At 46.7% G+C, this 14300-nt stretch overlaps 1 protein-coding gene across 1 annotated transcript in view; it reads right to left on the minus strand.

Moving 5' to 3' along the window:
- Positions 1-9920, minus strand: part of LOC106606842 (acid-sensing ion channel 2) — a 501752-nt gene extending 491832 nt beyond the window's left edge. Inside the window, exons 1-2 of the mRNA XM_045720107.1 lie at positions 9603-9920; positions 8285-8905 (exon numbers count right to left, since the gene is read on the minus strand). Of these exons, the coding sequence (XP_045576063.1) occupies positions 8285-8860 (576 nt within the window). The 5' untranslated portion in view covers positions 8861-8905; positions 9603-9920. The remainder of the gene's footprint in view (positions 1-8284; positions 8906-9602) is intronic.
- Between the last annotated feature and the right edge of the window lie 4380 nt (positions 9921-14300).

Genomic DNA, 14300 nt, shown 5'->3' on the forward strand with positions numbered 1-14300 from the left:
TTACCACCTAGTCCAGCTCTCTCTCTCTCTCTGATGGCTTTACCACCTAGTCCAGCTCTCTCTCTCTCTGCTGGCTTTACCACCTAGTCCAGCTCTCTCTCTCTCTCTGCTGGCTTTACCACCTAGTCCAGCTCTCTCTCTCTCTCTGATGGCTTTTCCACCTAGTCCAGCTCTCTCTCTCTCGGATGGCTTTACCACCTAGTCCAGCTCTCTCTCTCTCTGATGGCTTTACCACCTAGTCCAGCTCTCTCTCTCTCTCTGCTGGCTTTACCACCTAGTCCAGCTCTCTCTCTCTCTCTGATGGCTTTTCCACCTAGTCCAGCTCTCCATCTCTCCCTGCTGGCTTTACCACTTAGTCCATCTCTCCATGCCTTGACATCCCATTTTCTCTCGCCCTCTCTTTACTGACTGACTGGGGCTCCATCACGTTCTCTTTGTCGCTCACGTACTCAAGTGCTCCCCTTCTCGCTCTCTCAGAAAACCGCACCACTATCCAGAGACCACCATAATTCACTACTTCACATTATCCACACTATTGCAGTGTCTTTTAAATAAACAGCAGGACATGCACATTTCAATCCAGGCCTCACCCCAGGTTTATTCTGCTGAACAGGTTGCTTTCCTGTCTCTGGGTGTTTTAGAGGGGGGGACCAGGGAGAGGGAGTTAGCAGTGGTTCCTGTGCCCTTTAACAGACTGAGCTGTGCCCTGTAGGGACCATAAAATGGCTTCGTAATGGAACATTAATGATGAATGGATCCATTCACATTAAGGATGTAATATGATGCATAGGGATTTCAAATGGAGTGAAATGCACAATTTTAAAACAAATACACTTTTTAGTGAGAGGGAACATAATGTAGCCTACCCCCTACCTGTTGGTGTTCTGTGCTGCTCTTATGGTGGGACATTTTTACATTTTAGTCATTTAGCACTCTTATCCACAGCGACTAGGGTTAAGTGTCTTGCTCAAAGGCACATCGACACATTTTTCAGTCGGCTCAGGGATTCGAACCAGCGACCTTTCGGTTACTGGCCCAACACTCTTAACCTCTACGCTATCTGACACCCAATAAACTTACTTCAAGTGGATATATCCCTTCATAGGGATCAAGGTTAAACTAAACACAGACACAACAATGTAGACATAGGCAATTGGCTATGTAGCTAGACTAATCTATTACAGCCAGCCAGTCAGATGAGGCCACAGGTAGTGTAGTGCATAAATGCAGTGCTGAAAATACACCATTTTGGTTGTAATCCTTGGCCTGGCTGGGTCAGATGTATTGCTAATTAGCATCTGTGGGATACAGAGCACCTAGTCTGGCTGCTATCATCAGGCCATGCTGGCTGGCTCTCATTAAGGTTGAGTGTGTGATAGGGCCCACCCTGGCATCAATCTGAGGGGATGCTACTGTAGAACTGTCACATTGAGCTGCATTCAGTCTGGCAGACACTGATGTAGCCCGTCACTGTGATCAATCAGCGTTTAATCAGGGCTGTAATAATCACACAGAGGGAGCATTACTTAACACAATCAGAATCACATTCACACATTATAAACACACACACACACACACACACACACACACACACACACACACACACACACACACACACACACACACACACACACACACACACACACACACACACACACACACACACACACACACACACACACACACACACACACACGGCTCCAACCTCACATATAGGCTTCACAGACTTTTCAATTATTCAAATGTATTTACATTTAGAATCTAAAACTCACACAAATGCAATCTGTTACTCACATGCGTAAATACATTTCAAATGTACACAAATACACATTGACACTATCACTACAATGGAAAAACACATTTGTGCCTTCTCTTTTGTGTATTATTCTATTCTGTTCCAGTTCCATCCATCACATCACACTGACGCCCATGTTCCCACAATCCTCCCTGCGGTCATTCATCACAATGTCACTCAAACTCTGGTCCCTGGAGTGTCATGGTAATGCTCCAGTGTGTGTGTGTGTTTCTATTTCTGTGAATCTTTTTGCCTTGGTAGAAGGATATATTTTTTGGGTGACAAAGGAAGGGGGAGAGTGGAAAGAGAAAGAGAGAGACCAAGGAAACAGGCAGTGGGCAGAGATTATGACATTCTCTTGTAGACTGTCAACATGATTCAGATTCAGAGTGTTTAACAGTCATGTGTACAGGGTTGCAGGTGTGATTGCAGGGCACAATGAAAATCTTAGGCTCCAAGCTCCAACATTCTCCCTGACACAGGTCAACTCAGAGTCACAAGACAAGAATAACTCAAAAGCCACTGAGAGTATATTACTCGCTAATGTTCAGTCTCTGGACAATAAAGTAGACAAGCTCAGGGCGAGGATCTCCTTCCAGAGAGACATCAGGGACTGTAACATACTCTGTTTCACGGAATCATGGCTCTCTCCAGATATACTGTCCCCGTCCATACAGCCAGCTAGGTTCTCAGTACATTGCGCAGACAGGAATAAAGAACTCTCCGGGAAGAAGAAAGGCGGGGTTGTATGTTTCATGATTAACTACACATGGTGTGATTGTGATAACGTACAGAAACTCAAGTCCTTTTGTTCACTTGACCTAGAATACCTCAGAATCAAATGCCAACCGTATTACCACCCAAGATAATTCTCTTCGGTTATAGTCACAGCCAAACTGGAACCCACATATCCTGAGGCCGCATTTATTGTAGCTGGGGATTTTAACAAAGCAAATTTGAGGAAAACGCTTCCAAAGTTCTATCAACACATTGACTGTAGCACTCGTGCTGCTAAAACACTAAAGACTCCATTTTGCTCATCCCTTCCTATAAGCAGAAACTCAAACAGGAAGTACCCGTGCTAAGGTCTATTCAATGCTGGTCTGACCAATCAGAATCCATGCTTCAAGATTGTTTTGATCACGCGGGGTATGGGATATGGGACTGGGATATGTTCCGGGTAGCCTCTGAGAATAACATTGACGTATACACTGACACGGTGACTGAGTTCATCAGGAAGTGTATAGCAGATGTTGTTCCCCCTGTGACCATTAAAACCTACCCAAATCAGAAACCGTGGATAGATGGCAGTATTCGCGCAAAACTGAAAGCGCAGACCAGTGCATTTAACCATGGCAAGGTGACTGGGAATATGGTCAAATACAAACAGAGTAGTTATTCCCTCTCTAAGGCAATCAAACAATCAAAACGTCAGTACAGAGACAAAGTGGGGCCGCAATTCAATGGCTCAGAGACAAGACGTATGTGGCTGGGTCTACAGACAATCACAGATTACAAAGGGAAAACCAGCCACGTTGCGGACACCGACGTCTTCCTCCTGGACAAGCTAAACACCTTCTTTGCCCACTTTGAGGATAACACAGTGCCACTGACGCGGCACGCTCCCAAGGACTGTGGTCTCTCCTTCTCCGTGGCTGACGTGAGTAAGACATTTCAACTTGTTAACCCTTCTTAAGGCTGCTGGCCCAGACGGCCTCCTTAGCTGTGTCCTCAGAGCATGCGCAGACCAGCTGGCTAGAGTGTTTACGGATATATTCAATCTCTCCCTATCCCAGACTGCTGTCCCCACTTGCTTCAAGATGTCCACCATTGTTCCTGTACCCAAGAAAGCAAAGGTAACTGAACTAAATGACTATCGCCCCGTAACTCTCCCTTCTATCATCATGAAGTGCTTTGAGAGGCTAGTGAAGATTCATTTCACCTCTAACTTACCTGACACCCTAGACACACTTCAATTTGCATACGTCCCCAATAGATCCACAGACGATACAATCGCCATCGCACTGCACACTGCCCTATCCCGCCCCCAGGTGGTGAAGGTAGGAAACAACACTTCCACATCGCTGATCCTCAACAAAGGGGCCCCACAAGGGTGCGTGCTCAGCCCCCTCCTGTACTCCCTCTTCACCCATGACTGCGTGGCCACGCATGCCTCCAACTCAATCATCAAGTTTGCAGACGACACAACAGTTGTAGGCCTGATTACCAACAATGACGAGACAGCCTACAGAGAGGAGGTGAGGGCCCTGTCAGAGTGGTGCGAGGAAAATAACTTCTCCCTCAACGTCAACAAAACGCAGTGGAGAAGGTGAAAAGCTTCAAGTTCCTTGGCATACACATCACAACGATCTGAAATGGTCCATCCACACAGACAGTGTGGTGAAGAAGGCGCAACAGCATCTCTTCAACCTTAGGAGGCTGAAGAAATTTGGCTTGGACACTAAAACCCTCACAAAGTTTTACAGATGCACAATTGAGAGCATCCTGTCGGGCTGTATCACCGCCTGGTACGGCAACTGCACTGCCCGCAACCGCAGGACTCTCCAGAGGGTGGTGCGGTCTGCCCAACGCATCACCGGGGGCACACAGCCTGCCCTCCAGCACACCTACAGCACCCGATGTCACAGGAAGGCCAAAAAGATTATCAAGGACATCAACTACCTGTTCATCCCGCTACCATCCAGAAGGCGAGGTCAGTACAGGTGCATCAAAGCTGGGACCGAGAGACTGACAACAGCTTCTATCTCAAGGCCATCAGACTGTTAAATAGCCATCACTAGCCGGCTACCACCCGGTTACTCAACCCTGCACCTTAGAGGCTGCTGCCATATATACATAAACATGGAATCACTGGTCACTATAATAATGGAACATTAGTCACTTTAATAATGTTTACATCCTGCCTTACTCAATTCATGTGTATATACTGAATTCTATTCTACTGTATATTAGTCAATCCCACTCCGACATTGTTCGTCCAAATATTTCTATACAGTACCTGTCAAAAGTTTGGACACACCTATTCATTCAAGGTTTTTTCTTTATTTTTACTATTTTCTACATTTTAGAATAATAGTGAAGACATCAAAACTTTGAAATAACACATATGGAATCATGTCATAACTAAAAAAGTGTTAAACAAATCAAAATATTTTTCAACGATGACCCAACACACCTCCAGGCTGTGTAAGGGCTATTTGACCAATATGGAGAGTGATGGAGTGCTGCATCAGATGACCTGGCCTCCAAAATCACCTGACCTTAACCCAATTGAGATGGTTTGGGATTAGTTGGACTGCAGAGTGAAGGAAAAGCAGCCAACAAGTGCTCAGCATATGTGGGAACTCCTTCAAGACTGTGCAAGGTTGTCATCAAGGCAAAGGGTGGCTACTTTGAAGAAACTCAAATATAAAATATATTTTGATTTGTTGAACACTTTTTTGGTTACTACATGATTCCATATGTGTTATTATATAGTTTTGATGTCTTCACTATTATTCTATAGTGTAAACAACCCTAGAATGAGTAGATGTGTTCAAACTTTTGACTGGTACTGTATTTCTTAACTCCTATCTTTTACTTTAGATTTGTGTGCATTGTTGTGAATTGTTAGATATTACTGCACTGTTGGAGCTAGGAACACAAGCATTTTGCTACGCCCGCAATAACATCTGCTAAATATGTGTATGTAACCAATACAATTTGATTTGAAGAAACGTCACTAGTACATAAACCATTACAGGGACTAGCAAGTATGACTACAGAGCATTCTTAGGTCAATATTTACACCCAAAGGATCCAACAGAGTTAATAGGAAATTACATATTGTCCAAACAGAGATTCCCAAAAGATTACTAGGTTACAGATTCACCATTGAAGAATGACTAATTCCTGACAGAATTATAAATGAGTCACTGAGACCACCCCAATAAAACCAGTGAAGCTATTACATTACACATCACTGTTGCCTTGCCAGTTAGTCTTTGTGCAGTGACAGTGAGTGTGTCCCGAGATGAAAAATCAAGATATGAATCCATCTGTGACTACAAAACTGGGCGACCTGGAAGCCTCAACTCAGACAATCTACAAGCTGCCAGTATGCTAGTTTAGACAGAGAGTGATGTCTTTGATATTCTCCTTTAATGATAAGCATGATTACACTCCTCAAAGGGAACCTCATCAAAGCAGATCAGAGCCTAAAGGCATGTCTACAGCAGGGCCTGTGTGTGTGCTACGGCTCTATGGCTACAAGACAAAAAGCACTGAGGAAAACTCATTAGCAACAACCTGTACATATACTACAGCCTGTGAATGGTCTGGGGAACTTGTGGGCTACAAACTGTAGCTGGGCAAGAGCTGGAACTGGGCAACAAGAGCTATAACTGGGCAACAAGAGCTGTAACTGGGCAACAAGAGCTGTAACTGGGCAACAAGAGCTGTAACTGGGCAACAAGAGCTGTAACTGGGCAACAAGAGCTGTAACTGGGCAACAAGAGCTGTAACTGGCCAACAAGAGCTGTAACTGGGCAACAAGAGCTGTAACTGGGCAATAAGAGCTGTATGTGGACAAGAGCAATAACTGGGCAACAACAGCTGTAACTGGGCAACAACAGCTGTAAATGGGCAACAAGAGATGTAACTGGCCAACTAGAGCTGTATGTGGACAATAGTTGTAACTGGGCAACAACAGCTGTAACTGGCCAACTAGAGCTGTAACTGGCCAACTAGAGCTGTATATGGGCAACAACAGCTGTAACTGGGCAACAACAGCTGTAACTGGGCAACAACAGCTGTAACTGGGCAACAACAGCTGTAACTGGGCAACAAGAGCTGTAACTGGCCAACAAGAGCTGTAACTGGGCAACAAGAGATGTAACTGGCCAACTAGAGCTGTATGTGGACAAGAACAGTAACTGGGCAACAACAGCTGTAACTGGCCAACTAGAGCTGTAACTGGCCAACAAGAGCTGTAACTTGCCAACAAGAGCTGTAACTGGCCAACTAGAGCTGTAACTGGCCAACAAGAGCTGTAACTGGCCAACAAGAGCTGTAACTGGCCAACAAGAGCTGTAACTGGCCAACAAGAGCTGTAACTGGCCAACAAGAGATCTATGTGGACAAGAGCAGTAATTGGGCAACAACAGCTGTAACTGGGCAACAACAGCTGTATCTGGGCAACAACAGCTGTAACTGGGCAACAAGAGATGGAACTGGCCAACTAGAGCTGTATGTGGACAAGAGCAGTAATTGGGCAACAACAGCTGTAACTGGGCAACAACAGCTGTAACTGGCCAACAAGAGCTGTAACTGGCCAACAACAGCTGTAACTGGCCAACTAGAGCTGTAACTGGCCAACTAGAGCTGTATGAGGACAAGAGCAGTAACTGGGCAACAACAGCTGTAACTGGCCAACAAGAGCTGTAACTGGCCAACAACAGCTGTAACTGGCCAACTAGAGCTGTAACTGGCCAACTAGAGCTGTATGAGGACAAGAGGAGTAATTGGGCAACAACAGCTGTAACTGGCCAACAAGAGCTGTAACTGGCCAACTAGAGCTGTAACTGGCCAACTAGAGCTGTAACTGGCCAACTAGAGCTGTATGAGGACAAGAGCAGTAACTGGGCAACAACAGCTGTAACTGGCCAACAACAGCTGTAACTGGCCAACTAGAGCTGTAACTGGCCAACTAGAGCTGTATGAGGACAAGAGCAGTAATTGGGCCACAACAGCTGTAACTGGCCAACAACAGCTGTAACTGGCCAACTAGAGCTGTAACTGGCCAACTAGAGCTGTAACTGGCCAACTAGAGCTGTATGAGGACAAGAGCAGTAATTGGGCAACAACAGCTGTAACTGGCCAACAACAGCTGTAACTGGCCAACTAGAGCTGTAACTGGCCAACTAGAGCTGTAACTGGCCAACTAGAGCTGTATGTGGACAAGAGCAGTAACTGGGCAACAACAGCTGTAACTGGGAAACAAGAGCTGTCATTCCATGAAATCTGAAATGATATCACATGTGTTCAGCCCAAAGACAAACTACTTATTCCATATTTATGGGGACTATCAAGAGACTTGTAGCACAGACTGTCAAAACCCCAAGAGCTCTCCTGTGGATGAAATAAAGAAGATAATAGCAGGACAGCTGCAGAGTGTGTGCTTGCAGTACACAATCACTCAAAAACAACATGTAGATGGAAGCACAAAAATATCAAGAGAGATACACAGCAGGGGACCCAGTGCACAGTAGCATGGGAGGAAACAGCATCAGCTACCAACATACATCAAGACAACTCAGAGGGGAAAAAGCCTCTACCAGTCTTTGAAAACTTGTAGACCATATCACAGAACACACATTAACACTTGACAGACAACGCCTTCTGAGTGAGAGACTCAACTGCGCTGCAGTAGCAGCAGATCTGACCCATGCCAGACCTGAGCAAAGACAGGGAGACTATGAGTAGACTTACGATTTTGAAGTCTTTGTGGCTGCACTCCTGGCCTTGGTATCGGCAGTAGAGCATCATCTCCTTAAGGTCGTGGCCCACCCTCTCGGTGAACTCACGCATGCTGAAGGGCTTGGGCCTGTAGGCGGTGAAGTTGGCCTTGTCTGTGAGGAAGGCCAGGACGTGGGGCTCGGCCAGCTGGGGCTCAGGGATCCTCAGGTGGACGTCCAGCAGGGCCAGCAGCTCCCCAGCGTGGTACAGGTCATTGCGGGACAGGCGGCTGAAGCGGTAGGCGTTGAGGTTGCACACGGTGACGGCAGGGAACACCAAGCTGCCCGACATCACGGCATCCACGCTCGTCACATGGGGGTAGGAAAGGAAGTAGGCCAGGCGCTCGGCACTCTCCAGGGCCAGGAGGCCCAGGCAGGCCAGCAGAGCGGCGGCCCAGAGCAGGCGGCGAGGTGTTGGTCGGCCGTAGGGGAAGATGAAGCGCAGGCCGTGGAGCGTGCTGGTGTGGGAGAAGGCCTGCCAGGAGGACGGGTGCAGACTGGAGCTCTCATGGCTCCCCTCACTGCCACAACTCTCCTTTAGGTCCATCATGACCCCTCCGGTCCCACAGCCAAGGACGCCCCAATACACAGACACCTACAGAGACACGCACACATACACAGAGAGAGAGAGAAAGAATGAGAGAGAGAGAGAGAGGCAATGCAATGAGAGCCCTGAACTACCCCCTAGAATAGGAACACATAATCACACGTTCAGTTCACACAGAGAAAGAGAGAAAGGGGAGAGGGGGAGTGTCCCAAACATACACACCTGCAGCACAGAAAGAGTGACAAACAGAGACACAGAGCAAAATAAAGCAACCCAGAGAATCAAGCCAAAGACAGACCTACAGACAGAGAGAGAGGAAGAGCACATGAGGCAGAGATCTTCACAACCCCCAAGTCCTTACTCCAGATAGAAAAGAGAGAGCGTGAAGAATAGAGAGAATAGGGCATCCCTTCCTTCCGTGCCTCCACTCTTTCTCTGTCCCTAGTTACTCTGGATGCCAGCCTCTCTGTGCCTGAAACCCCCCTCCACTCCTCCAACATCCCCCCGCCCTCTCTCCTTCTCTCAGCGACCGTTTTCGTTGTCAGGATCCCAGAGGTAAGTCCACTGTGACACAGAGTGAGAGAGTCATTTAAGCCATGAGCCAATCAAAGCCGCCTCTGTGTATTCAGTGTCCCCACTTCACACACACACACACACACACACACACACACACACACACACACACACACACACACACACACAACTCTCTGGATCTCCCTGTGCGACTAATGACAAGTCTAAGCACCTCTTGTTCAGTCTAGCGAGATGACATCCAGCCTGTGTGTGAGTGTGTGTGAGTCTGAGAGTGTGTGTGCACGTGAGAGAGAAAGGGAGAGAAGGGGAGAGAGAGGGGGAAGGGAGGGATGGAGATAGAGCCACTGATGATCAGCGCCGCCAGTTTGTCGCGCATGCCGATCCAAACTCCTCCCGTTCTCCTCTGGCCAGACGCATCCGCTGATTCCGCTCTCCCTCCTCTTCCCAGCTCATCCATGGAGCCAGTGAAGAACAGTGGAGCCAGAAGAGACGCACAAGCTTACACACGCTCGCGCAGAGAGAGAGAGAGAGAGAGAGAGAGAGAGAGAGAGAGAGAGGATAGAGCACACACAAACACACTCCTCCTCTCCACAGTGAAGTCTCTTATTGAATCTGCTTCTGTTTTTCTTTCCCTCTTGCTCTCATTTTTCTTTTCCGCCCGCCTGTTTTCATATTCCCCATCTCACCACTAACCGACTGACGGATGGATGCAGGACGCAGATTGTCAGGGAGACGGATGGTTAGAGAAAGGTGGAGGAGAGAGATCACGCATGAGGAGTGGTGGAGAGGGATGGAGAGAGACAGAAGGAGGGGGGGTTGGCAAGGAGAGGGGAAGCAAGAGAAAGAGAGAAAGTCTTCACTCCCCCACTGATAACAAACACTGCATTTTGTGCCCAGCAGGCAAGGATTGCACAGAGATATCACACACAGAGAGAAGTATGCAGAGACATAACCCCAAATGTGTGTGTTCTGTGTATCCCTGTGTTTGTGTGTTAGCGTGAGTGAGATATATCACAAAGAGTCTGTATGAGAGAACTTGTGTGTTGAAGCTACATTTGACCCAGAGATATGTAACAGTGTGTGTCGGTAGAGGGGGTGGCAGGGGTATAGTGTGGAGAGAGCAGGGCTGCATGTGCCAAGTAATACAAGGAGACAAGGGGAGACCGAGGGGGACTGAGAAGAGAAATGAGTGTGGCTATGTGTGCAAAAAGAGAAGAAGAGCATAGTAAATGGAGATGGCTACAAATTTGATGAAATAGAAACAGACATGGAGTTAGGTGCTTTGGAGTGGTGAGAGCATGTACATGGCTAGCCAATAAGAAGATAATTATAAACTGGTTGGTTCGAGCCCTGAATGCTGATTGGCTGACAGACGTGGTATATCAGACCATATACCACGGGTATGACAAAACAGTTGTTTTTACTGCTCTAATTACGTTGGAAACCAGTTTATAATAGCAATAAGGCACCTCAAGTTTCTTTTGTATATGGCCAATATACCACGGCTAAGGGCTGTATCCAGGCACGCCACGTTGTGTCGTGAATAAGAACAGCCCTAGGCGTGGTATATTGGCCATATATCACACCCCCTCAGGCCTTATTTCTTAAATATATGCCGGTTCCAGGCATAAGCAACATAAGCAGGTTTTGGGAACTCAATTGGTGTCTCAACTTACTGTTGAGAATTAGAATAGTAAAAGCTTGAAACTTGGTTGTGCATCATCAGTTTGTCTCTTGTTTTGTCAGTCACTGACAGTCACACAATTAGCAACGTGAGCTAACAATTTTCACATGTTAATGTCCAGAGTGACTTACAGTTAGTGCATTCACATTAAGATAGCTAGGTGGGACAACCACATATCACAGTCATAGTAAGTAGTAGCTGTCAGCAAAGTCAGAGCTTGTAAGGGGGGAAGTCAAGTGCGAGTGTTAGTTCATGAAAGTTTTTGTTGTTGTTGTTGATGTTTTGGGAAGATGGGCAGGGAATCTGCTGTCCTAGCTTCAGGGGGGAGCTGGTTCCACTATTGGGGTGCCAGGACAGAGGGGAGCTTGGACTGGGCTGAGTGGGAGCTGCCCTCTCACCGAAGAGACCAGTGGTGACAGAACAGAGTACACGGGTTGGAGTGTAGGGTTTGAGCATAGCCTGAAGGTAGGGAGGGGCATTTACTCTAGTTGCTCCATAGGCAAGTACCATGGTCTTCAAATGGAAGCTTCATATGGAAGCCAGTGGAGAGTGTGAAGGAACAGGGTGACATGGGAGAACTTTTTAGATTGGTAAGTCTAGCCAGTTATCATGTCCAAATACCAACCGGGCACGCATTCCCAGGGGCCTTGACCTCCAGGGGACCCCCATTGATTTTGTTAGTCACGTTCACTCAGATATCATTAACATGGCATAAGTCATGGCTGAAAACATTTCTCTCCGCCCCATGGCAAAATGTGTAGGACTGCAGAAAACTTGCATTAAAACGGCAACATTTTCTCTAGCCCCCATAGCAAAATGTGTAGAATTACAGGAAATGTACTTTAAAACATACATTTCTCTCTCCACCATCAAGAGGGGGGCAACTGAAATGTTTTGCGTTGGGGGCCCAACCAAATCTTGCTTAGGGCCCCAGAATGCAATGTAACATTCACAGTTTTAATATCTCAATTTTCCTGTTGCCCTCCCAATAAACTAACTAGCCTACTGCTTACATGATCACTATATGGGTGGACAAGGAAGCATTCAATTATCTTTATCTAGAAATCAATAGTCTGTTTAAACATAGGCTAGGCTATAAAATGTGAGAGAGCATGGCAAAACTGGCCAACCCCTGAATGCTACAGCAGCAGCATTGTTTGTGAACAATGTGGTTGGCGCCAGAGCTAATTTTGACCAATGGGTAGGCAATTCAGATATCCATTGGCTGTAGGCCAGACTTTTGCTCTTCATTTCTGAACAGAAAAATGAGGACTTGCCTGCAGACCACCCAAGGCCTGAATTAGCCTAGGTTGACTAGATTTGGTTTGTAAATCTGGGAATGAGGCAGCAGTCATTTAGACAGAGATATTAGAGACACACTTAGCAACTTTGCATCCCTCTTTCTTTTTAAACCCAACATCGTTTTTTTATATACATTCATCGTCAACTGTGGGACCACCACGGTTGAGGCATGTAAAGTAGATATGTCGGCTCAAGCTCTGTAGGCCTATGCAGCGAAAGTGGTTTGGCGCATGGCAAATGATGGGTTTACACACCTGAACCAAAAATGACAGGGGCAGTTACTGTAGTCATAATCTTTGCCTGAACAGAGCATCCTTGAACAACACAACTTGCATGCCTGTGTGATTCATTCTCTTTTATGGTAAGTTTGAGTTATATTATCCATATAATAGGCTACCGCAAGGACTTTTTATGCCTATTCGCTACAGATACCTGGAAGATTGACCTACCTTTGCGCTAGGGGTCTGTGTCAGTAACCACGTTTCCATCCAACCATTTCATGCGGATGAATTACCTGACATTTGATGGAAACATGACATTCCAGTACAATTTTAGAAATGCCAACAGACAATGTTCGTTCATGTTGGGATCTTTTTGTGTCAGTAAAATTAATTATGCGAATAATGTCGGTGGAAGCGCCTTTATGAGCAAATATTGATAGAATAACTATCATATCGAAGTAAACTTAGAGTCAAGTGATGATACACTATATATACAAAAGTATGTGGACACCCCTTAAATGAGTGGATTCGGCTATTTCAGCCACACCGTTGCTGAAAGGTGTATATAATCGAGCACACAGCCATGCAATCTCCATAGACAAACATTAGCAGTAGAATGGCCTTACTGAAGAGCTCAGTGGCTTTCAACGTGGCACCGTCATAGGACGCTACCTTTCCAACAAGTCCGTTCATCACATTTCTGCCCTGCTAGAGCTGCCCCTGTCAACTGTAAGTGCTGTTATTGTGAAGTGGAAAAGGAGCAACAACGGCTCAGCTGCAAAGTGATAGACCACACAACCTCAAAGAACAAGACCGCCGAGTGCTGAAGCGCATAAAAATCGTCTGTCCTCGGTTGCAACACTCACTACCGAGCTCCAAACTGCCTCTGGAAGCAACATCAGCACAATAACTGTTCATAAAATGGGTTTCCATTGCCGAGCAGCCGCACACAAGCCTAAGATCACCATACACATGCCAAGCGTCGGCTGGAGAGGAGTAAAGCTCACCACAATTGGACTCTGGAGCAGTGGAAACGCGTTCTCTGGAGTGATGAATAACGCTTCACCATCTGGCAGTCCAAAACACGAATCTGGGTTTGTCGGATGGAAGGACAACACTACCTGCCCGAATGCATAGTGCCAACTGTAAAGTTTGGTGGAGGAGGAATAATGGTCTGGGGCTGTTTTTCATGGTTTGGGCTAGGCCCCTTAGTTCCAGTGAAGGGAAATCTTAACGCTACAGCATACAATGACATTCTAGACGATTCTGTGCTTCCAACTTTGTGGCAACAGTTTGGGGAAGGCCATATCCTGTTTCAGCATGACAATTCCCCCGTGCATAAAGCAAAACGGTTTGTCAACATCGGTGTGGAAGAACTTGACTGGCCTGCACAGAGCCCTGACCTCAACCCCATCGAACAGCTTTGGGATGAATTGGAACTCCGACTGCGAGCCAGGCCTAATCGCCCAACGTCAGTGCCCGACCTCACTAATTCTGTTGTGGCTGAATGGAAGCAAGTCCCCGCAGCAGTGTTCCAGCTGATGAAACTGTGGGTTTGCACAACTGAAGAACTTCTGCACCAACTGTCAGAAACCGTCTCAGGGAAGCTCATCTGCATGCTCGTCATCCTCACCAGGGTCTTGACCTGACTGCAGTTTGGCGTCGTAACCGACTTCAGTGAGCAGATGCTCACCTTCGATGG

This window comes from Salmo salar, chromosome ssa06, assembly GCF_905237065.1.
Source record: "Salmo salar chromosome ssa06, Ssal_v3.1, whole genome shotgun sequence".
NCBI classification, from domain to species: domain Eukaryota; kingdom Metazoa; phylum Chordata; class Actinopteri; order Salmoniformes; family Salmonidae; genus Salmo; species Salmo salar.